At 37.5% G+C, this 23,008-nt stretch overlaps 1 protein-coding gene across 1 annotated transcript in view; it reads left to right on the top strand.

Annotated features, from left to right (window-relative positions):
• lpar1 (lysophosphatidic acid receptor 1) overlaps positions 1–23,008 on the top strand; it is a 42,421-nt gene that overhangs the window by 7,507 nt on the left and 11,906 nt on the right. The window contains exon 2 of the mRNA XM_067433575.1: positions 13,885–14,640. Within this exon, the coding sequence (XP_067289676.1) occupies positions 13,902–14,640 (739 nt within the window). The 5' untranslated portion in view covers positions 13,885–13,901. The remainder of the gene's footprint in view (positions 1–13,884; positions 14,641–23,008) is intronic.

Genomic DNA, 23,008 nt, shown 5'->3' with positions numbered 1-23,008 from the left:
GGCAGAATAGGACGTGTCTTCACACAATGCGGGTGGACCTATGTAAAATACGGGACAAATCGCGTCCCGTATTGCTTTGATACGGGACACGTCATTTTTCCTGATAATACGGGACGATTCTGTATTTCACGGGACGGGTGGCAACCCTATGTTTTACCCTACTTTTAAAGGGTTAGTTCACCCAAAAAGGAAATTTATTTCATTAATGACTCACCCCAATGTCGTTCCACACCCGTTCATCCTCTGAACATAGAACATAGATATTTTAGATTTAGTCCTATTTTATTGCTAAATATAGTCCTAATAGTCCGATGGCTTTCTGTCCTTTGAATGTAAATGTATGCCCACTTGCAGTCCACGTCCAGAAGGTAATGAAAACATTATCAAAGTAGTCCATATGTGACATCAGTTGGTTAGTTAGACTCTTTTGAAGCGTCGACAATACATTTTGGTCCAAAAATTTAAAAAAAATTACGACTTTATTCAGAATTGTCTTCTCTTCCGTGTTCCTCAAATAAAGATTTAAACGGTCATGAATCATGAATCAAATTGGCAAACTGCTGAAATCTTGTGACATAGGTGATACGAATCAATCTGCTGATTCACGACCATTTGAATCTTTATTTGAGGTTTGAAAACAAACGCGGAAGAGAAGACGATGATGAATTAAGTCGTATTTTTTTATTTTTGGACCAAAATGTATTGTCGACGCTTCAAAAGAGTTTAACTAGCCAACTGACTACTTTGATGATATTTTCATTACCTTCTGGACATGGACCACAAGTGGGCATACACTTACATTCAAAAGACAGAAAGCCCTCAGACTAATTCTAAAATATCTTAAACTGTGTTCCGGGGATGAACAGAGGTCTTACGGGTGTGGAACGACATTGGGGTGAGTCATTAATGAAAGAAATTTCATTTTGGGGTGAACTAACCCTTTAATATACTTAAGAGTAAACAATTTTGACATATAAGGGTGTTTAAAATAACAGAACCATGTCATAAGAGCTAAAAGTAACTACATAGAATAACAAATGCAGCTGCAGAGATGAATCACTAAGTTGACTGCCAATTAGCTGTATGTGCAAAATGAAAATGAAAACTCGCAGTTCAAAGCAAACTCTGACAGAATTGCAGCTCCCTGCTTCACTAGATTTGTTAAGAAAAACCTGATTTTAAATCTTAAGAATACATATATTTAACCTCCCGTTGTTCGACGTGACTTCTTTTTAACCCAAAGGAGAAATTTTGAAGAATGTTCACTCCGTTCTTGAATGGTCAACATGCACTGACACCAGGTCTGCTTATGGTGACACTAGATTATGCCAATGATGTCGGGTGATAACCATTGATGTGTGGTTAAAGTAAACCTGGTGTAATGGATCTTGACCATCTCATATTTGGTATGTTCCTCATGCAAATCCATTATATGGCTTTGTATGACTTGGAATACAGCATACATATCATATTAACTTATTCTATGATATTGTTATGCTACTTTTTCTAATTTTTGGAGCATGAAAGCATTGATATTCATCACAGGGTTATCATTTACTAAAAATTGGTAGCACTTTACTTTACAGTCCTGTTCCACATTTACATGTTATGTACTTATTATAGCAATTATAATAACTAGGTTATAACTTGATACTAACCCTAAACCTAACCTTAACCCATGTAGTTACAAAAATGTACCATAATTACCATAAAATAAAGTTTTAAAAACTAAAATTAACTAAAGCTTCAATTTGAAAAGTTGCTTTGACAACGGAATTAAATGATACATTACTAGATATAAAAATAAAATTAAACATAAATAGACACTAATGACAAAAGCACAAAAAAATACTACAAATTAAACAAAATAAAACAAAAACCTAAAATAAAATAAGAAATAATCAAAAATATTACTGAACATCCATTTCATTTTCATTTTGATTTTTAAGAGTAGTCAGGGCATTTTGATATTCTATTTCATTCTATGAAGGAAGAAAGACATATGAGTTTAGAATTAATGACTGAATTTTCAATTCTGGATGAACCATAGCTTTAATAGAGACAGATGGATACTCTACAGTATTGGCTGTGAATGCCGCAAAAGTATAACCTCAAAACTTACCACAAAATTGAACCCCTGTGACCCACTCTGAGCAATATTATGTCAGAGGTCTGCCATTTGGAAGCCCTAGCGAAAAACCAGGCACCATGAAGGATAATCTGGATTAAGGAGCACAAAAAAAAAAAAAAAAAAAAAACGACCCCTGAGCGATGGGGGAAAATAGAAACTATATTTTATCCCATTACCTTCATCCAAGTGAGTTTGCCAAATGTTAAACATTGTGTTTCATAATGATTTGGGCAGCCATCTTGTGGGAGTAATTATGTCTGATGATTGTTTTTTCAAGGTTGTGCTTCCAAGGAATATGAGACCACTTTGTAGGACCAGGTGGTTCCTATTCAGATGCAAACACTGCTCTGCCATGACATTCTCATAATTCAGGGAGATAATGCCACAGCTAAATAATGCCACAGCTAAATAACTTTAAGGTTGATTTCATACCCAGATCTTAAAATGACTGAACCATGAACAGCCAAACGTAGATTTCATCATCTCGGCTTTCTCAAGAAATGACACAATTTCTTGAACTTTTTATGTTTGAAAATTGTTTTTTCAAAAAATTAAAAATTCAATCCCGGATTTTATGATTGAATTGTGTGATATCACACTATAAACGGTTGACTTGCATGTCAGCATTCCAAAAAATTACCGCTATTATAAAGAAGATAGCAAGGACTTTATCAGGTGTTTAAATAATTTGTGAAATTAGTTTGAATAACTGAAAACGTCTGAGTGTGTTTTTGTTTTGTTTTTGTTTTCCTTGTCTTGGATAGTTTTATTATAATAGTTTACACTGTAAAAAAAAAAAAATATATATATATATATATATATATATATATATATATATATATATATATATATATATATATATATATATATATATATATATATATATATATATATATATATATAATTTAACAGCACACCAGTTAAAAAAAAAAATTACATGGATGAAAACATGTTTATCTTTCATTTAAAATGTGTATATTATAATGTATTCTCTTGAAAACTCTTTATTGTCAAATGTGTATAGAATTTAAACTCCTCTTAGGAATTTCACCATTCAGTGTGAATTTATCTTTATATTCTTAAATAAGGACATCTATTCAGTGATTGGTTCATACCTATGGCATCATCCAAAATTCCATTTGTGGCACAGCAAAGTGTCGTAAATCCACTCTAAGACTAGCACTTAAGATTTTGTCCTACACTTTACTTAAAGTATGATTGGGACGCTTGATAACTAACTTTTAAGCGCAGCTTTGAGCCAAGAATTTTATTACTCTTAAGTCAATTCTTAGCAGTGTTCTTGTGAGTAATTCTAAGATGTTTGATAAATACGGGCCCAGGTCTCCAATTGAACATTTTCTAGTGACTGATCACATCTACATTTTTCAGTTGGCCAAATTTGATTTCTGTGAATAAATTTGGATCAATTCACAGAAATTCAGTTTGGCCAACTGAAAAATTTAGATGTAATCAGTCACTAGAAAATTTTCAATTGGAAACCAGATATTTCTTTGACAGTGTATGTTAAAGGTGCACTATGTAGTATTTTTGCTGTAAAATATCCAAAAACCACTAGGCCGGTGTTATATATGTTGTTCAGTTGAGTACAATATCCCAAATGTTTTTAAAACTATTTGTAAATTGTGTGAAAATTGCTATTTTAACTAAGGACCGGGACGTTTCAGCATTGCGTTTGAGGGAGTCGCCTGTCAATTGCATCATATCTGCGCTACCCTTGGTTTTGGGTTTTACTTGGCAGGAGCGCTTTACTCATGTGTGAACAAGTGAACGCACAGAGTAACGTCATAGATACATTTAAGTGTGTTTAAAATGATTTTAATATGATAAACAGAGCTCCATTACCTCATAATCATAACCGGAAGAGCGGATCAGTGCAGGCGCCCGGCGAATGTGTCCCATCCCTTCATAATAAAAGTCCCGGTCCGAGTCCTATTTTCCACCAGCTGTGATGTGAAGACCACATGTCCCAAGATGCTGAGCTCAAACTTTGCATCATCAAACTACGCATTTGTTTTGAATAGGCCCCCTCTAGTGGACGGAAAGTTGCATAGTGCACCTTTAAAGGTGGGGTAAGTGTTATTTCAAAAATGCTTTAATAAAAGTGTCTCGGATCGAGTACCAAAAAAATCTTGTAGCCAATCAGCAGTAAGGGGCGTGTTTACTAATGGCAGGGAGAAGAGTGCTCAGTGCACTTCTTGTTCAAAAGACACAGCACACAGGACAGACATCAGCCGAGTGATGACGGAAAGACAGAGATGGCAGATAAAAAACGTGGAAAATGTCTATGCAACAAAAGAAGGCTTGCGATCAGGCAAGAAGTATTAGCTTCCAGCGCTGGGGAGAACTCAAGGAGCGCTAAGACCTGCAATTGGATGCCGAGTTTGCTTTATTTCTTCTCCATAGGCGAGTAACATTGGTTTTGTTTCACAGAACTAATGCTTTTGCTTGAATATGCTCTGTCATGTTCGCTTGTTTGTTCATTTGCAATACTATCGCCGTTCGCTTCAGTTATGATATAGACCAATTAGTTTCCATGTACTATAAACCATCGCTTTCATCTGATGTCTGTTTCAAGTGTCAGCTTGCAGTGTGTCCAAAAAGTATGATCATAAACTCCTAACATATGTTTATTCCCTGTGGTTCCTCTTTTAGTGATCGATGTAACTCTCTAATCACAATTGTAATTCTTTTGTTGGACTGGTGTGCTCGGTCTATCGAGTTTTTCATGAGACTTGTGTTTTTGGATATGGAAGGAATTACTTTTCATTGGATATTCGACCTGGACCGTAGTAACAGACATTGCATTCACTTATTTAAGATTTCGAGCCCAATCTCACGAAAATTCGTATAAATAGTACCTGTGTGCAATCTTGTGGAATGTATACATGTTTTTTTGCATGCATATGATACGCACTTTATGGCGTATTATACATACAAACCAAACACCCCACCACCCCCCAACCTACCCAAGAGCATGTCATATGCATGCCATAAAGTGTGTATCATATGCACACGAAAAACTGCGTAGTGTATGCACGCCAAAATTCATTTTGGCATATCCATTCCACGAGATTTCACACTTGTACTATTTATACGCATTACCATGTGATCATGTTGACGATATCATACCCTCGGCCAGCTGGCACAGCATATTTCGCCATAGTCGTTGCCTGCTTTGCGTATATATGTGTGGGGGGGTAGAACTTTTTGGGGTAGGGGTGTGTTTTGTTTTGTTGATTTTAAATATCAAGATCGGAAAGCACTTATTCCACCTTTAAGGTTAGTTGTACTGACAGTGGTTCTCGTTATTTATTTAATGTTATACATTTGTTGAACAGTGTATCTTTGGGTGCTTTTACACTTTGTTTGATTGCCTTGTTTGATTGACACTTGGTTTGATTGCCTGGTCCAAACCCAAGTTCGATTGCTCCCCTCTCCCCTTGCAGGATTGTGTTCACATTACATTATGTTGGTCCGAAACGCAAAGTGTTTGCATCACCTGTTTCTTGGTAATGGCAACACAGGAAAGGTGGCAAAATGCATAGCGTTACTCATCTTTTATATTTCAGTTTAATCTTTCAGGTACAATAAGGATTAATCCGGTGACGTAGGACTGCTTGTAACATGTTTAGTTCCCTCTGGATTTCATCCTCCGCATACAAGCTCCATCAGTCCATCGGTCCATCAGTCATATTTTTAAACTTCATAGTTTATTCGAATAGCAAACAAGGCTTACTGCCACAGACTTTTAAAAATGGTGGTTGAAATGAAATGTTGCGTGGAGTGAGACAATCAAAATGCAGCGTTAACTCAACCAATCAGCATGTTCAGCGCCCAAGTCCCACCCCTGAAAGTCCCTGAACTTAAAAAGGTAGTACCTCGCGAGTAAAGACGATTTGAGGGGACATTTTTACCCGGAACTTCATTGAGACCCCAGTTCCTACAGTCGAAACACACACCCCTTTTCCACCAGAATGAACTGGGTGCTAGTTCAGAGCCAGTGCTAGTGCCAGTCCGTAGTTGGTTCGACTGAAGAACCATTTGTTTTGCCACATGCTGAGAACCACAACAGAGCCAGGTCTTACATCACTGTATACGTCTCATCTTTCTGAGCAATACTAGCGAGGCAGCGGGAAACACAAACACACACACACACCAGGCATTTTCTAATGCATCGACGCTGCGCTGACCGACCCGCTTTTGATCAAAAAAAAAAACAAAAACGCATGAGTGAATCAAAAGCATAAGGAGTCATATGCTCTCGCTGGACCTGTCATACGGCAATTGGTCAGCACAGCGCCGATGCATCTTGAACAAGCCTTCCATCAACAATGGCTAATGTTGCGTCACTAATGATTCACATGGCTTTACGACATCGTAACTCATCTGCATCAACACACAGCGAATCCAACGCATTCATGCAGTTTGCAGTAATTTGTATAGACAGTGAATCCAAACAAGCAGCAGCTTTTAGCTCCATTAGCTGCTATTTAAAAAATGGTGGATCTCAAGTTTGTGTTCATCTTGTTGACACCGCCCCCAGCGCCTCACGTAATCGGTTCTTAATTCTAGCCCAGCAATGTTTTGGTGCAACTTAAGAACATTTTTTCCTGGCTCGGAGCTGGTGCTTTGGGTGTGGAAATACAAAGAACCGATTTGAAACTAGGCTCTGGGCTCTGGCCCCGAACTAGCACCAGCACTGCCTTGATGGAAAAGGGGTAACAGAGTACCATTCCAAATTCCTTGCTATGCGCTTGTGCATTTGTGTTTCCTTTATTTGGTTACATGCTTTAACCTGTGTCCCTGTTTGTGACTGGTTTCCATAGAAGCGTGATCAGTCAGTCTAGGTCAAACTATTTCCTTTCACTGGGTTCCAAGATGAGTTGATGACATTGTGTTTTTATATATAGTTACATAATACACTTTTAGCTGAGTGCACTCCAATCACCATGCTGCCACAGCTGAACAATCAGGTTTCAGAAATAGGATCAGAAATGGAGTTAGAGGCAGTAGTTAAAGCAGCTCTTTCCTTCCACCATAATAGAAGACACACGAATGGTGGCTCTCTACTCGTTTTTTGATGGCACCAATATGATGAGTCAATATGTCGTGAAGAGCACCTGAGGATGTAGCAATTGCCACGGAAAAGTGTCACTTTGCTTTTTAGCAGTTTGACCATTTTCTGGTTTTGCTTACTTCTGCTTTCATTTTGTTAGGGTACTATTAAAGCAGCACTAGGTAACTTTTGCTCTCGGGGGCCCCCTACAGTTGGGAAAAAACTCTACTACAGTCGTAAACTCTGTCATCCTACATCAGCGGATGCGCCCGTGCATTTGTTGATATGACAGCCATGATAGCCCTGAACTATTGATGAGCGGGTCGTCTCATAACCCGCGGACCCTGTATGTTTATTTAATGGTCGCAGGTGCGGTGCGGGTTGTAAAAATATATGCAGTGGTGCGGGCCGGGCCAAATAATTTCATAAAAGCGGGACCCACGGGTTGGAAAAAAAGCCGACCCGTGCATCACTAACAGTTACCCTGAACACTGTTCACATGTAGTTGTTTTGCTTGCGTCGCGTGTGAAATGTCTTCATCCCAGGTACAGTGGCATATGTTTCAGCATTTTATGGGTTTTATTTTTTCAAACGGCAAATGATCGTGATGTTCATGTTTACAAGCCAGCATCATTATAGTAGCCTAGTCTATTGGTTACTGTTTTACAGAATCGATGATACTTCAATGCAATGTTTGAGTGGTAGGTAATAACCAAAACAAGCAAGACAGCCCAGTCAGCATCGGTCAGGCACGCTTCCTTCAGCTCACGCCAGCGAGCAAACGCTGGTCCAATGTTGATCCTCGTCCTGCCTTTAATCTGATCACTTTTTTTGTTTCCTCTTATAGCTTTCCTTCAACAAAACCTTTGCTTTCTTATTTTTCTGTGCTGCTTCGGACATGACTATAACATCCAACAAACAAATTATAGTTGGGCTCACACTTCCGAATGTAAGGAAGTGGGGGTGGTGGTGGAAGTGACGTATATGCCGTAAAGCAGTTGAATTTTGTAGTTCTTTTTGTTCTGGGGTTACTACCCGAAACCCGAAGTTTAAAAGTACAATTAAAAACAATACGACCCCGTCAGGCTATGGCAGACGTGTCATTCAACCTATTATAAGTAGATGTATCATCACAAGAGTCTTGAAACTATATTATGAACATTGAAAAGTTACCTAGTGCTGTTTAACTTAAGCCCCTTTCACACTGCACGTCGGACCCGCAATATTCCTGGAACATTGCCGGGTCGCCTTCTGTGTGAAACCAACCACGTCCCGGGAATTGATTACCGAATTGAACCCGGGTCGGGGACCTAGTAACATTGCGCGGTTCGATCCGGGACGAGCACTGTTGTGAACAAAAGCCAAAACTAATGCCGCAGCGTGTACGTAGTTATCGTGCGACTCCTAGAGCTTGTTTCTTCAATAATACTACCCTGCAGTGCCAGAAGAGCTAGTCTTTGTTTTAAACGCAGAGAGTGTTCGTATACAAAAGAAATTAAAATTAAACAAGCAGAAATGTGCGCAAACTGGACACAAGTCGAGACCACGGAGCTCCTTACTATCCACGCTGAAGCTGAGATCGCTCGCCATTAAACGTCACATCCGGATGTCACGTGTCAACTCGATCCGGGACCATTACGGGTTGTGTGTGAAAGCGCACATATTACGGTATTTCGCTGGCAGTGTGAATGGACCAAAACTAGCGGCCCGGGAACAAATGCCGGGTCGCATTATCCGTGTATTTGCCGGAATCGCAGTGTGAAAGGGGCTTTAGTGGCTGTTCACACGACACCGTTTTAAACTAAAAACTTGTATGTATTTTGGCTATTCGTTTACACGACAACAAAGTTTTGGGTGCCTGAAAATTCAAACTTTTGAAAATGGTCTCTGAGTTACCGATAAAAACGCAAATCTGTTACATGTTCAGTCTATAGTGTTTCATCTGCATCTATTTGCCAAGCAGCAGAATACAGAGTTGGTTGTTTTTGTGAATCCATGTGAATGGAGATCGTTTTGACAATGTGTCCTCTGTACACGGACAACTCAAAGAAAAAACGTATCAGTTTTAAGTACATAGTAGTAATGTAAATAGCTATTTAGCATTAGGCTATTTAGGTTTAGGTGTCATCAGCTGGTTGGTAGAAGTGAGCTAGGTAATGTTTTCTCATTACCTCTTGTGTTTTAGAGGAAGGATTCAAGTCCATCTAGCATCTAACATCTCAAGGAATACTAGAATGTGAAACTGCCCACATATCTCAGCAAACTGAACTTCATAGCATACTCAAACTTAACACATTTGTGGTTCAAGAACATTAAACCCTTTCTTTAGCTGAACAAAAAAATTGTTTGGAGATCTGTAAAATCTTTTTTTGTGGGATCTGAAGCCCAAATTTAAACACGTTGTGTTTATGGATTGATGCTTCTGAAGGAATTAAGCAGGTTGTAACCCGTTCATTGTTATAAGCAAGAATAAAGAAAGTTGGTACTGCTTTTGTATAATCTATGCAGTGCATCTATAATTGTGTAACCTGCTTGGGGCTGTACACAATAATTCCATCTCACAAACAATTCACACGTATTTGTACGAGGTGGCCAATTCATACGACCTCACTCGCATTCATTTGTACGATTTGTCTATATACTGCAGTGATGGGCAGGTTTAGGTGCGGGGTTTGAGGTTACCGTCATTCGTACGAAATCATACAAATATGTATGATTTTAAGCAAAAACGCACCAATTCGTACGACCTCACCCATAGATATTCGTACGAACTAGCCACCTCATAAAATATGTACAATTTGCTGTGAGATTGGGTTGATACTTAGGTATATTTTAAATAAATAAATTTGATTTATTTGCCGGATTAGTACCTTTTACTATGCTTATATGCTTTGCTATGCTTATTGAAGGTATTTTTACTTTTACTCAAGAATGACCATTTGTTGCTTAGAACAACATTGCACTTTATTTATATATTTATTTATTTATTTATTTCTGTTTGCATAGAATCATGTTATATAGGGACACTCCTACAGTATGCCCCTTATTTACACTCTGAACCAAATATTTGCAGGCTTGTATGAACCTAAAGGGGCTAGAGACATTGGGGGAAAGATACCGTTAGCACATCTGTTAAACCTGAGGTTCAAGTCCACGGCAGGAGAACGTGTCAAAACAGATTCTATGGCACTTGTTGTTGAGAACAGGTTTTGCTTTAGGGTGATGCGTGTAATGTTGAAACGGAAACTTCCTTCCAAATTTGAAGTGTTTAATTGGGTAAAGTTATTGTGGATATATGTGGTGTCTAACAAATGCACAGCATATATTCGGATGGTTTTATAGTATTTTATATATTCATTTAGCATATAGAACACTTGGTTGCACTTTATTTCGATGGTCCACTTTATACAGTCTACTAACTATATAAGTAACTCTCATTAGAATATTATTTAGTATACTGTTAGGTTAGGTGTTAGGGTTTGGGTTAGTAGAATGACTTGACGTAGTTGTAAAGTTACTTATAGTCAGTAGAATGTCTGTTGGGGAACATCAATATAAAGTGTTAACAGATAGTAAGCATTAAGCAGAGTCTAATGACTGATAGTTGACATGTAGTTGTAAAGTTACTTACAGTGAGTAGAATGTCTAAAGTGGATAAGGCAGAAATGTACTGATTGCTCAGTAACACTTTTTTCAGTGGTCCAAAGCAACTCACAAATGAGGAAGAGGAATACAACAAGAGCTTGGTTACATTATGTTGTGTTGTTTTGTTACATTACATTAGAGTACATTGTTACATTTTTAAATTGTTGCATTGTTACGTTACGTCACATTGTGTTACGTTGTTACGTTATGTTAATTGTATGTTACATTACATTGTTAACTACATGTACTTACTATATAGTTACGATTAGGGTTAGGGTTTGGTTTAGGCTCAGTTAATTGCAATTATGCTTAATTAATCTGAAAGCTGTTAACAAGGAGGAAGATAAATATGGAACTCAGGTAAAGCAGTGGTGGATTCAAGTCTTTACAAGTTACTACATATACTAAATATAACGTGTAATTGTAACGTGTAATGACTTGAATCCACCACCGCTTTACCTGAATTCCTTATTCTTCTTCCTCCTTGTTAACAGCTTTCAGATGCCTGCATAATTATGGGCATACATTAGCAACATTTGGGTCTGAATCACAATGGATTATTGCCTCACAGAGCCTATGGACTAATGTGAACAATTTATTCTTTGTAATAGTTTCATTGTAATTTTTTTTTTTTTTTTTTTTTTTTTTTTTTTTTTTTTTTTTTTGATAGGATGGGTGCAGAACAATGCCTGTATTGTAATTTCATTCAGGCAAGGGACCAATACTGAAATAAATCAAGTGTGGTGCCGTAGCTCGCTCCCTAACCTCATTCTCAGAAAGTTTCCCTGCACAGTATCTATATTGCACAGAAATGTTTGCTTTTGATGCCATTTAAAGGGATAGTTCACCCCAAAATGAAAGTGTCATTTTGATGGTTATCTGTCTACCCCCAGGACTTCCAATATGTAGGTGTGTTTTTCTTGAGTAGAACAAAAATGAAGATTTTTATCTCAAACCGTTGCTCGTATAATTCATGTCAATGGGGTGTATTTCTATGAGAGTAAAAAAAAAACACATAGACATACAAATCCATATTAAACCCTGTTGCAGTTGATGCCTTAAGACACAAAACGATCGTTTTCTGCAAGAAACCGAACAATATTTGTTATTTTTTACCTCCATATCAGACGAATCTCATCTAGTATTACCCAGTGTCATTACTTACCTCGAAGAAGGTAAAAATCCTGGAGCAACCATAGATATATTTACACAGATACCTCATTCGACTGATCCACACATGCACTAATGAGGATATGTTTGCATGTCATCCAGTGTTGGAGGTATTAAAAACCAATGCAAAAAAAAATATATATATATTTTGAAAAAGAAAAAAAAACTTGCAAAATGGCATTATTTCAAGTAGAAAACAAATTTCTGAGAAAAGCTCATTTGGGTGAATCAACTGGCAAATGAGTAACTTATTTCCAAAAAAAAAAAACTGTTTAAAATGTGTTTACTTTCATGTGTTTCCTTGAGTGCTAGTCTTGCACTGTTGTTTTAAGCAGGAGATACAGAAGAACCATGAAGATACAATGTTATCAAATGCACTCAGCCAAGGCCTTTCTGGAATTTCCTTCTCGCTGTCGTTATCCATTGAGGATAGGTTCTACAACAGAGCTGAAGCAATGCTCAAAGCCACAGTTTCAGCAGAGAGAGGAAGTTCACAGACATGTGTGCACAGACCGCTCTTGTTCATTGCCTTTAGTTTAGTGAGATCAGAGGCCTGAGGCTATATGATAAAATGCATTGACACACAATGACAGGATCTGTCTCCCAGAACTATGGACCAATGTGTGGTGATGATAGCTTTAGAAGTACACAATAACTGTGGAAAGGTCATCCACTCTCGCTTGGCATTTGAATTCTAAACAATTGATAGCATGCTGAGCCTGAGATAGCGGCATCTGAGCTGAAAGAAATGTCTGTTTTAAAGTTTTAGTGATGGCTAAAAAGAAATTGTCCTATTGAAAAAGTGTCACTTGTATGGCTTCAGAAAACTTGCACTGACCAGGTTCTCAAGGTCTGATTCAATGATCATATGTCTTTAAAAGCCTTTTAATATGCACAACTGATATGAACCACTATTATGATACTTTGTTAGTATGTTGCATGATTTTTGACGATTAATAGCTGTGTTCCCTATCTGTATGCAATTGCTGGGAAAATGGCAACAGTAGTAGATTATCCCAAATGTTTTGGTAAATGATGACAAATTTACCCAAAAGTAAACCATTAATAGCACAATGAATTTGAATTTTAAAGGTTGAATAACTTTGGATATTGAGACATACTGCTACCACAATGACTCTTGGAAAATAATGGAACCCTGCTGAACTTCACTGATTACTTTCTTACACATAATAAGGGTAAATTATCTTGCATTGTACAAATGAGGCCTATTTCCTGTGCTGGGTGTTTGGGGAGGAAGAATCAACCAATTCAGTCCTGCGCTGATGTGTTTAATAGTTATTTTTGAGAGTTGGAATCCCATGTGACAGACTTCCATTGAGCCTGTTTGTGTGTTTATGCAAGCTGTCTTTTTTTTTTTCTCTCTCTCTCTGTGTTTAGTCGGCCTTTCCTAGTCAACATTATGAGTTGACATGCTAATAAAACGGGACCAGATGGAAACTGCATGCTAAAAAGCTGATTTGTGAAACATCTCACTGGGTTCTGGACATGCTGTTGAGTTAAATGAACTGTTACACACTGTTGAGAGTTTTATTACCAGTTAATTTTGGTGGATGTATCATGCATTTTAAATGCTTGTCAGCACTGTCACAAAAAAAAAATATATATAATAAAAAAATAATACATCAAAACTCTATTGCAGAATGATGATCACTGTGCTTTTGGCTAGAAACCAATTGGCCTCAGTGCATGTGGGTGGCAAGTCTACTGTGTATTTCATCAATGTGAAATTACATTTCATAAATTATGCAAACCATTGTGCCATATGTGACCTTTCATTAGATTTCAAATAATGCTGAAGCTCTGACATTTTTTTGATTATTATTTTTATTTTATTTTTCAGAAACATAACCTTTCAGGATGGATCAAGGACAATGCTACTACAACGAAACCATAGCCTTTTTTTACAATCGTAGTCAGAAGTATCTGGCCGAAGAATGGAACGGCGTAAGCAAGCTAGTGATGGGACTTGGGATTACAGTATGTATTTTCATTATGTTAGCTAACCTGCTGGTGATGGTGGCCATCTACATCAACCGTCGATTTCATTTTCCAATCTACTATCTAATGGCTAACCTAGCAGCTGCAGACTTCTTTGCGGGACTTGCCTATTTTTACTTGATGTTTAACACGGGACCCAATACGAGAAGGCTTACAGTCAGCACGTGGTTGCTCCGCCAAGGCCTCATCGATACAAGCCTAACGGCCTCAGTTGCTAACTTGTTAGCTATAGCCATTGAGCGCCACATAACTGTGTTCCGCATGCAGCTCCACACCCGCATGAGCAATCGACGAGTAGTTGTGGTTATCGTCATCATCTGGACCATGTCTATCATCATGGGCGCCATTCCTAGCGTGGGCTGGAACTGCATCTGTGCCATAGATACTTGCTCCAACATGGCCCCCCTCTACAGCAACTCCTATTTGGGCTTCTGGGCCATCTTCAACCTGGTGACCTTCGTGGTGATGGTCGTTCTTTACGCCCACATATTTATGTATGTACGTCAGCGAACCATGAGGATGTCACGGCACAGCTCAGGTCAACGGCGGAACCGGGATACTATGATGAGCTTGCTGAAAACGGTCGTGATTGTGTTGGGTAAGTTCTGATATCATTCAGCGTTTCGTCATTAGTACTTTATACTAGGAGGGCAAACGTCCCTGCTGAAAAATCCAGCATAAACCAGCATGAATTCCATGTTGCTGGTTTAAGCTGGTTAGAGCTAGTCTTACTTATTCTCAAGCAAAACTGAGCTGGTGTATCAGTTCAAACAGCAACCAGCATCCCATTCTGGTCCCAGCATACAAAACCAATGTTGACCAGCATTCCTGGGTTTTTCAGCAGGGGTCCTACATAGTTTAGCACCAGCCTGCCCAACTTGGGATGGTGGTCCTCCGGAAGCAAAATTGCACACCCCTGCACTAGCATGTAGACCCTAGAGTCCATCCCTTCTCTTGGACATCCACCATCCTGCAGAGTTTAGCTCCAACCCAGCTACACATGTTATTTTCAAGAAATCTTGAATATCATGATTAACCAGCTAAGTTTTTTTTTTTTTTTTTTGGACTGTTGTTGGAACTAAACTGCACTCCTGGATCAAGGTTTGACAACACTGTATAGATGGCCTCAATATAGATGGCCTCACTGCTAACAAACACAAACAAAAAAAACAAAAAAAATAATTTTGTTGGGTATTTGAAGACGATTTTAGTAATTGGTTCCTTTTGTTCATAAGCAATTTGAGATGGTGCATCCAAAATTTTATACAGCTAATGCTGTCTGAGTAGGTAGAACATTTGATGAGGAAAACTTTACCATTAAACCATTAAAAAGTATGTGTGTGTAGTATGAAGGAAATGTAGAGGTACCGTACATCATCCCTCGTGTTGTCATTGTCTTATGACCAGCAGGCCCATCACAAGGGGATCTACTATTGTTGTTTGTGTTTGTGAAAAAAAAAGTGTGCTTTGTTTTATATATTCATTTTAATAGCTGTGTAACTGAACCGCACACATATGTGAACCTGGACCTCAAAACCAGTCATAATTTTTTTTGAAACCCGAATAAACAAGCTTTCCATTGATGTATGGTTTGTTAGGATAGGACTATATTTGGCAAAATGTAGAAAACTATTTGGAATTCTGGAATCTAAGATTGCCAAAGAATCGAAATATTGAGAAAATCACCTTTAAAGTTGTCCAAATTAAGTCCTTAGCAATGCATATTGCTACTAATGATATATATCTAATATATACTACTTATATTATATATATATATATATATATATATATATATATATATATATATATATATATATATATATATATATATATATATATATATATATATATATATATATATATATATATATATATATATATATATATATATATATATATATATATATATATTTATACACAGGAATTTTACAAAATGTCTTACATGCATCAAAATATTATTTTATTGTTGGCAATAAAATATTAATCACACAAATATACCTGTGTGATTAATGACTGGTTTTGTGGTCCAGGGTCACGTACATCTTTGAAGCTTAGGCTAAATTATGTTCTGAATTATGAATTGGTCAAAAGCATTTTCAAAATGTTCTGAATCCACTTGCTGACTAAATCTTGATGCGATGTTACAGTCAGTAAAACAAAAATACTAGCCTTGGATGCCAGCCGAACTTAACAACAGGGTAGTTCAGTCAGTTCAGTCTTGACTTGATCAGTTCAGTCTTGACTTGATCCATAGAAGAGTAATTATTCCCGAACAGAAACTGTTCGGACCAATTAATTTGTCAGGACGGGCTTTAGACGATGATGGACAGATGATAGACAGTAACGTAATCACCCACTTCCTCAAAGGTGCTTTGGGTTGATCCTAAACGGAGAGCTTGTTTGTATATGCATGCCCCATAATCACAGCCCAATGGAGCAGTATCAGACTTAGCGGTATATTCTGACTAGAATTGAGTATGACCACGTCAGGCTAAAATACAGTATCAACAGAATACCCAGTGCCGTTTTTCAGTTGTTTTCCTCTGTGAACATGTGCTAAATGGATGTATGACAATTGCTTTTTGTCAAGATGTAGGTTACACTAGTTCAATAGTAAAAAAAAATTAAAAAAAATAAAAACACTTTATGCATATCAATGCCCAGATAGCACATGTACGTCGCGGAGACGTCTGTGAAAGGCCGTAGCGTCTGATTAAGATCGCATTCCATTTCTATAGTTCGACTGTTGTTCGTTTTTAAATGAGTCGTCTTCCCTACCTCTAAATGACGTCTATACGACTAACCTTAAACATTCGAAATCCAGTGCTGCGCACCGCGCGCGTCACCGCCGGTGGAGCAGAGCAAGCAAGCAGAGCTCAGTAATAAAAGAAAAAAAAAAAAAAAAAAAAAAAAATATATATATATATATATATATATATATATATATATATATATATATATATATATATATATATATATATATATATATAGTGAAAATACCTATTTATATCACAATGCATACACTCCATGACATAATATATTTACATTTAACTCGTGCAAGCATTGAATTAAAACCATATTCTGTTGAAATTGCGTTTCCCCCCAAATACGTGTAAAAACGTCATGCCAATATTTTTTTAATTTTGCGTCCACTGCTTTCATTTGTCTTACTATATTAATGATTACGAGGGCACCTTCACTTAAATTGCGTTTTGTGTAAGATAATAGAATACATCAAAAAGGCACTCGGGATGAGCATTGTGCACATGGACTTTTTAATAATGCTATAAATAATTAGCAACGGATACTTTAGGCCCTTAGGTTTAGGTTATATAAATTAACAAGCATGGGAACGCTTTTCTGTAACCCATCATTCACAACAGCCTTATTTGATACCTCTAATAGGGGGGAAACGTGTGTGAATGTATATAAATATATATTTATTCCACATTTGAGGTGTCTCTCCTTTCATGCCAACTGCTATTTCACCTGATTAGTTATAGGTGTGGTTTACATTTTTTGTCATATTTTGCAGAGCATAATAAATTACTCTTTAACTTACCATGCTTGACTGCTGCTTACAATACCAAGTGTAATATTACAAGCTTTGTGATTGGAGTAACAGTTCAGTTTATACCATGGTCTGTAAGGGCTGATTCACAGCTATGTTCAATACACTCCTAGCTATTTTTTCCCATCTTTTTCCAAATAACTATGTTTACAAACTCCAATGAGCAAGTCAAAGATGACACTGGCAAAGAAAATCCTTGTAGATGTTCAGGAAGAAGCCTTTGGAGAAAAACACTACAAATACTCAGTTGATTCATATTGGTCCACAGCATTAAAGTTAATAACTTGTAAATTTATAAAAACTTGTTCAATGGATATATCCAAAATATATCAGAGCTATGATGTTGATCACCAGCGCATCATATCATGGTTGAGGAGTTTACATTACACTTTAACCCAGTTTTACAGATTATAACTGAAAGTAGTTTGCACTGACATATCTTAAATGAATCTTAAATAATAAATTACAGTGTTACAGTGTTGTTTTTTGCTATATTAATAAATGTGTTTTTTGAAAACGACACCATGTTCAGAGAAGCTTGGTTTACTTTGCATGCAGTAAAAAATTTGTTCACAAGCTAGCTAACAGGTGATTGTCATATATGACCCAATCAACATATTACAAATATATTGTTTTATGCTATTTTTCTCACAACTCGTCAGGACACCCAGCAGCACATTACAGTACGTATCGTTAGACTTACGCAGGAAGAGTCGTGGCCAAAGCCAGGTAAAATTACTTGCTGTGTTTGCAAGTACTTGTTAGAAGAAGCAGTCGAGCAACAGAGGAGGACAGGATAGGCCTAAATTTAGTTTTCATTTCTCATTAGCTTTCTAAAGCGGGTTGTCGTTGCTAGGAAACACTGTTTTGTTTACTGTGGAATCATACCTTAAAAAGATGTCTGGGCTACATAAATCAGATGTCTTGCAGCTGTATGAACATCTGATGAACATCTTTTAAAGAGCATTTTGCCGACGTTCTAAATTTTTTACGTCTAAAATACATACCCTAGACGTCGTTCTAACAGCTGGCAGGGACGTCTCGGCGACGTAAAGCATATGAGCAAACGCCCTAATATAAACATCTTCCAGATGAAAATGACGACGTCACACAGATGTCTGCGCGACGTGCGTGTGCTATCTGGGTGGATGAAATCCTACATGCGTCTGTGCTTTCCCCACCCATGCATGCAATAAATACACATCCTTGAATGAGCGTGGCTTTCTAGGGTATTTACATGAACTTCTTAGGTAATATCTTTGGTTTCCAGAGGCTGAATTTAAAATGGACTGAATAAAGCTCAACTTACAGTCTCACTTTTAGCTATTTTAGAATTTCAAAGGACAAAACATGCACTTTAAAGCCGCACTTGGCTACTTTTGCTCTCGGGGTCCCCCTACAGTTTGGAAAAAATAATGTTCTCAACTACTGTCGTAAGAGCTGTCATCCTACAACAGGGGATGCCATCGCGCGTGCATTTGTTGACATGACAACCCTGATAGCCCAGAACTAGTGATGCGCGGGTTGTCTCATAACCCGCGGACCCCGTATGTCTATTTAATGGTCGCGGGTGCGCGGCGGGATGTAAAAATATATACAGTGGTGCGGTGCGGGCCAAATAACTTCATAAAAGTGGCGCCGCGGGTCAGTTCCCCTGAACACTGCAAGAGGAGTTCGAGTTCTTCTGGCGGCGCGTGTGAAATGTCTTCATCGCAGGTAACATTACAGTCAGTGGCATGTTTCAGCATGTCATATGAATATAATTTCATGGGTTTTATTTTTTTCAAACGCCAAATAATCACGATGCTCACGTTTACAAGCCAGCGTCATTATAGTAGTCTATTGGTGACCGTTTTACAGAATCTATATGATACTTCAGTTCAATGTTTGAGTGGTAGCTCACCGTAACAAGCAGGACAGCATCGGCCGTGCACGCCTCCTTCAGCTCATGCCGACGAGCAAACGCTGGTCACATGTTGATCCTCGTCCTGCCTTTAATCCCATCACTTTTTCGTTTCCTTTTATTGCTTTCCTCCAACAAAACCTTTTCTTTCTTATGTGTCTGTGCTGCTTCGGACATGACTATATTATCCGACGAACAAAGTTGGCAGACATGGCAGACATGTCATTCAACCTATTGTAAGTCGATTTATCATCACATGAGTCTTAAAAAATATATTATGAAGGTTGAAAAGTTACCTAGTGCTGCTTTAACTAATGGCTTTACATACTTTACCTATTGTTTTATGAATACTACAAATTAGGACATACTATTTCAAGTACTGTTTTTCACCTACTATATTGTTAGGAAGTAGGTATATTCAAACACAAGGATTTGTATATGAATTGTCCAGTGTGGGTCAATTCTCACACTATTTTAATTGCAGCTAGATTTTACATACATAAAAATAGCCATCATATCCTTTATTACGATCATAAGCAGATGGCCTAAAACCACAATGGCGTGTTCAACAAACAAACTGTCCCCACTGATATTAAATTTTATTTTGAAATGTTGGGAAGAATCCTAAAGGTCAATACTCTTGACTAGTAAATATTTGCAAAAAGAATACATGAAACAAACATTAATCCTTTTATTAGTCTACCACATTGTGGATATGAGCATCACGGAGCCAAATTTCGTATGATCTCTGAGAATCTGTCCTTTAATGATGTCACAATGACATGGACATTTGCTCTGGGGATCAATTACTCCTCTCCAATTGCTGTTCACACTCATTGCTTTTTTGGCGAGATTCCATTTGTCCATTTCCTGTCAAGGGAGATCCTTTAATGATAATACACAATTACACACCAGGCTCCAAATTGTGGTTTAAAGTCACCAAGGGTCCAAACATACATAAGCAGCTTTACATAAATGCTACGTAATAAGTTACGCTTCACTCTATTGTGCCAACTTCAAGTCGACGAACAATGTAGCCCTTGAGTAGTCTACAGCTGAGGAACCGTCATAGTGGTCTTGCGGCCAGTTCCACTGTTTGCCTTGCACTGCTTCAGTGTCATGCCTCGCCGGCTCCCCCAGTGAAGCCTGGCCTGGAAAAAAGGAAGCCAGTCATGGTGCTGCATCCCGCTGCACAAGTGCTGGGCAGGAAACAGTACTGTTGTTGTTTGGACCGGGCAGAGCTTGTCTCAAACCTCTGGGGAGGATGGAAAGTAAGGGGTCTGGATGAAAGCATGGTTTGTAGACTGTGATCTCACCCTGGAGATAATAGATGTAACGTATTGTTTAGAAAAAAAGACAACCCTGAATAGACGACGATCCCCCCTTTCAGAAAAAAAGCTTTTGAAGACCAAATCTTGTCTTTAAACACTAGAACTGCCAGGGGGTAAAATTTAACCATGGCTGTTTTTCCAATGTAGGCTACATAACAGATTTTTAATAAAATATCCAAGTCTCCCAGTCACTGACTTTTACTAAAATTGTGTTATTTACATTCCCGCATGTTAAAAATAGTTTTTATAAACCCATATAAAAAGGAGGCATTTATACCTAAAACTGCCAGCAGGTCAAATATACACCTATTTTATATAATTCCTTTATTTTTGCGCTGTGTGTGAGCAACGTGTTGGCTTACTGTAGACAGTCACACAATGCACGTTCAAATGAAGATGTGCCTACTCATAAACGTTTAAACTTTGGATTAATGAGTCATTTTTGCTTCGCAATTTTTACTGTGTACTGTCTGCTACTGTGTTGCTACATATGATGTAATGAATTTGAAAAAAATGAAATGAAAAAACAATGAAAGAAATATTATCTTAATATGTGATTGATGACATTTTATTATTATATTACACCACTCAAATATGTATTTACTTTTAGCCATAGCAGTGTGGATGGTTACATTTTACTCACTGGCGGTTTAGGTATACAACGAGTATTCTACAACCAGGGTTCCAGTAAAGAAAAATTAAATTAATTCAAATACTTTTTCAATTGTTATCATTATAAATTTCTGTATTTAAAGTATGGTAAATACTGGTAAAATGTACCAAAATACCAAAATAAACACATTATGGCATAGCTACCATAAAAATAAGCTGCTTTCTTTCTGTTCCCTGTAAAAGTTCTCATTTAGTAGATTTCTCTGACTGATTTCTCAGCTTTTTGATGTAAACAAAACAATCTTACTCACGCTGACTTACAGATTCAAAGCGTCCAACATAAACTTTGTCCTCAAAATTGACTTTGCTGACTCTTGTTTGATTACAACAAATCATACATCACTCATTGACTCATTTTACCAGCAAAGGTCACATGTATAGTATGTAATATTACATATATAATATTAACAATATAAATAGCCGTGTTTCCACCGCAGGAACTTTCCCCAGGAACTACACTGCATAAAAAAATGTTTGTCGTACTTAGTATTTTTGTGTTCCAGTTCCTGGAACAAATTGTTCAGGGTAATTTAGGTGAAAACCAGGCTATAAACTATAAATTCCCTTGTCTTTTGAGGTGTAACATAACGCTTGCATAATAAAATGGAAACCCATATGCAACTCTCCGTCATTTATTAATTTGACAAATAAATACATTTGACAGATTTATTTTCTTTAAACCTGCGCAAGTTATAGATTTCATGTAAGTGGATCCACAGAAGCTTGTCGTTACGTATGGCCATCACTGTCCCGCGTTCTCATAGGTTTGCTGGCGTATGGGGGATTTCATGTGCAGGAAAATCTGTCCGGGAATAACTAGCAAAATGTGCTGTAACTGTAATCTCGATCATAGTTCAACGCTCGCCACTGGTATATAGTCTCTAGTTTCCTGTCAGTTGTTATCTTTTTGTTATACAAAGTCATCATATTTGAGTTTGCCTTGGATCATTCTCATTCTTATCATCGTCTTGTTTTGGTTATTAAAGATAGGATACATCCTCTATTTCCCTGGTCTGTTTGTATTAGAGTTTATTGATATATCCAAAAATTATCTTTAATGCTCTACATTCACCATATCCATTAATTATAAATGACTTGAGCTTGTTCTGTCGGACCAGGTTGCTTGTTTTTTTGCTAGTAAGATCTGGAAACACTGATGTCCACTGTCACATCACTGCATAAAACACCGCTACAATTTCAGGGTTTCATGTTCTATTCACTTAAAAGAACTTTCCAGGAAACAATGAGACTCTGCTTCTCTCCATACTGTTGCAAATACCTTCCACAAGCTAAAATGAAATCAGTTTTGTTGCTTCTCAAAGGCATGATTCATCCATTGTTGAGAGTTACTCAAGGGCGTATGAAGTATGTTTGAATAACATAGTTACAGTGATGACGAAATCATTGGATCGGTTTCCGTTCCTCAAGAAAACAAGACATCGGGACTGTGGTGTAAAACAGCAGGGTGTTTCATTCTGAATACATTTTG

Source organism: Pseudorasbora parva, chromosome 23 (genome assembly GCF_024679245.1).
Source record: "Pseudorasbora parva isolate DD20220531a chromosome 23, ASM2467924v1, whole genome shotgun sequence".
In the NCBI taxonomy this organism is placed as follows: Eukaryota; Metazoa; Chordata; class Actinopteri; order Cypriniformes; family Gobionidae; genus Pseudorasbora; species Pseudorasbora parva.
The sequence above is the reverse complement of the archived record's forward strand: the minus strand, read 5'-3'. Positions and strand labels throughout refer to the sequence as shown.